Source organism: Bison bison, unplaced genomic scaffold, assembly GCF_000754665.1.
Source record: "Bison bison bison isolate TAMUID 2011002044 unplaced genomic scaffold, Bison_UMD1.0 scf7180017864370, whole genome shotgun sequence".
Taxonomy (NCBI): Eukaryota; Metazoa; Chordata; class Mammalia; order Artiodactyla; family Bovidae; genus Bison; species Bison bison.
This window is the reverse complement of record NW_011494942.1, coordinates 510,452-513,464: the sequence shown is the minus strand read 5'-3', so window position 1 is coordinate 513,464 and position 3,013 is coordinate 510,452. Positions and strand designations below refer to the sequence as shown.

General features: G+C 42.3%; 1 protein-coding gene across 1 annotated transcript in view; it reads right to left on the bottom strand.

Annotated features, from left to right (window-relative positions):
- Positions 1 to 2,201: 2,201 nt before the first annotated feature.
- The window catches only part of LOC105000187 (stonin-1), a 124,813-nt gene continuing 124,001 nt past the window's right edge, over positions 2,202 to 3,013 (bottom strand). Inside the window, exon 11 of the mRNA XM_010855897.1 lies at positions 2,202 to 2,403. Within this exon, the coding sequence (XP_010854199.1) occupies positions 2,296 to 2,403 (108 nt within the window). The 3' untranslated portion in view covers positions 2,202 to 2,295. The remainder of the gene's footprint in view (positions 2,404 to 3,013) is intronic.

The window sequence follows — 3,013 nt, the reverse complement described above, 5'->3', positions numbered from 1 at the left end:
ATTTTTAAAAAATAAAATAAAATAAAGTTCACCACGGAAAAGAGGAAAGGAATTTTAGAAACAACTATTATCACCTCTCCCAAACACTTAAACCAACACATTAAAGCCCAATTTCCAAGTGAACACACCTTATCGATAAATTCAGCACTTAATACAGGGTGACTGAGAGCACCTGAAGTCTAGAAAGTGTCCTCCTCTACACTGGTGGGGGTGGGGAAGTACATTTCAGAAATGACACAGAGGATAAGCGCCCTCTTTCTGCCTTCCATGTAGAGAAGATGAGCATTTCCTGGTGGGTAACATCCATGAAGGGAAAAGATGAACATTTCCTGGTGGGTAACATCCATGAAGAATCCATAGCTCCTGGAAGTTCTCAGGAGCCAGAGCAGGATGCGAAATAGCAGAGGTGGTGGTGAAAAGGACAGTGAGCCTGAGGACAAAGAAGGCACCAGCCCACCCAACTAGTACTAACTGAATCCTTATGCAGCTGCCACCTTGAGGCCAAAGACAGGGTCCCACTCATGTCATCCACGGTCCAGATGAGCTTTACCCAGATATCTCAAAAGACCTAACAGTAGCTGAGTCACTTGGGTATAACAGAACAAGCACTGGAATAAATTAAACTAAGTAGGGATGCCTCTCTCTGAAAAAGAGATGGGGAATTCACCCTATGACCAGCCAGATGCAGGAATCTAACCCTCAAGGAGCTTTTCACCCATTCCATCTTGGAACTTCTTTTTGTTAAAGAATTACTGTCCTGGAGAATACTAGTGAGTAAGTGAAAGTCGCTCAGTCATGTCCAACTTTTCGTGACCCCATGGACTATACAGTCCATGGAATTCTCCAGGCCAGAATACTGGAGTGGGTAGCCTTTCCCTTCTCCAGGGGATCTTCCCAACCCAGGGATCGAACCCAGGTCTCCCTCATTGCAGGCGGATTCTTTACCACCTGAGCCACAAGCGAAGCCTGAGTTGAGAACACTATTCAGGGCCAAAAGTAGGGATCCTAGACTTAGAGACCATGTTTCTCTGGTGGCTCAGACAGTAAAGAATCTGCCTATAATGCAGGAGACCTTCGGTTCAATCCCTGAGTCAGGAAGATCACCTGGACAAAGAATGGCTACCCACTCCAGTATTCTGGCCTGGAGAATTCCATGGACAGAGGAGCCTGGCAGTCTCCTATGTCCAAACCTATGGCAGTCCATAGGTTTGCAAAGAGTCAGACATGACTGAGTAACACACACGCACACACTCCATCCACTAAAAGCAGCAGTATGATGGGGAAAGTTTCCTTTAAGGAATTTGAATCAATTACTAAGGAAGAGAATATTGCAGAATAGTTTACTGAAATATTAATTTGCTCTGTTTTCATTGGTGTTAAGAAAATGAGAGCTATTTTGTTTCCGCTCTCTGATTTTAAGAATTATCCAGGTCTTCTGTTTTCAAATGAGATTGTCTCACCAAAATAGAAGGTTCCTGAAGAGAACATCTCTTCTTGACTTTTGATTTAGAAAGCCTAAACTCAATGAGGGAATTCCCTGTTAGGAAAAATGAAGAGAGACATTATGTTTGATGTTATAAGACTGCAAAGGAGTCTTCCACTGTAAGAAAAGTAGGAAAAAATTAGAAATGAGGAAGAAGACAGAAATATGAAGTTCTAAGAATTAAAATGGGAACCTAACCCACTCCCTAGAATTCCCCAGGGAAATATCAGGTACAAAGAAGAATGGTCTGGCCACAAGATAAACCCAGAGGCTAATCCTTGGCTCTAGGGATCCTGGCATCGACAAAGATTTTCATGTTCTAGTGTAGGCTCAACTGAGGCATCTGTCTCCAAGGACCCATCTGGGCTTGCACAATCAGCATACTGTCGGTGATGAATGTAGACTAGTTTTGTCTAGAGACGCCTTCCTGGATATCTAGGTACTCACAAGACTCCAGGGTCTTTTGTAACATGGTTTGCTGAGTGGTGGGAGGAACACCAGCCCCAGTCTCATAACTGATACTGACCTTGCCATATTGCAGAATTGGAGTCTGACTTAAATTTTACTTCAGAATTAAAGAAATATGAAATTTCTTCATGCTACATCACACCTAATACATCTGTGCTTTGTAATGGTACAGACAATGAGGGTTAAAAATAAAAACCTGTTAAACAGCTTGAAATATAAAATGAAAGAAATGTAACATTGTATATTTGTATCTGCATCTGAATTATAATTTTATTCAATTCCATACAGTGAACAATATGTGATATAGTTCCTCTGATGTTTATGATGTACTGAGCTCGTAAGTTTCACCACTCTGCATCACCAATGGCTTTTGCAAATACATAGTCTCTCCCTCCAAAACACATAACACCATCTTTCAGATAGAATTTCCATTTGTCCTTGCTTCGATGAATCTGGAGGGAGAAAAACAGTCTAAATTAATCAAATTAAGAAGTTAAAAGATTATTTACATTTCTTTGCATATCCCATGGGATTATTGTGACCCTAAATGGAAGTTCTTTTTTTTTTTTTTAATATTTATTTATTTACTTATTTATTTGGTTGCCTTGGGTCTTAGTTGCGGCATGCAGGATCTTTACTGTGGCATGCAGGACCCTTTGCTGCAGTGCAGGAATCCTCCACTTGTGGCTCACAGGCTTAGCGGTTGTGGTGTGCAGGCTCCAGAGCATGTGGGTCTCAAAAGTTGTGACATGTGGGCTCTCTAGTTGTGATGTGTGGGCTTAGCTGCTCCATAGCATATGGGCTCTTAGTTCCTGACCAGGGATAGAATCCACATCCCCAGCATTGGAAGGCAAATTCTTAAGTATTGGACCACCAGAGTTCTTTATAAATAAAATCTCTTTCAGTTCAGTTCAGTCGCTCAGTCATGTCCAACTCTTTGTGACCCCATGAATCGCAGCACTCCAGGCCTCCCTGTCCATCACCAACTCCCAGAGTTCACTCAGACTCACGTCCATCGAGTCCGTGATGCCATCCAGCCATCTTATCCTCTGCCGTCCCCTT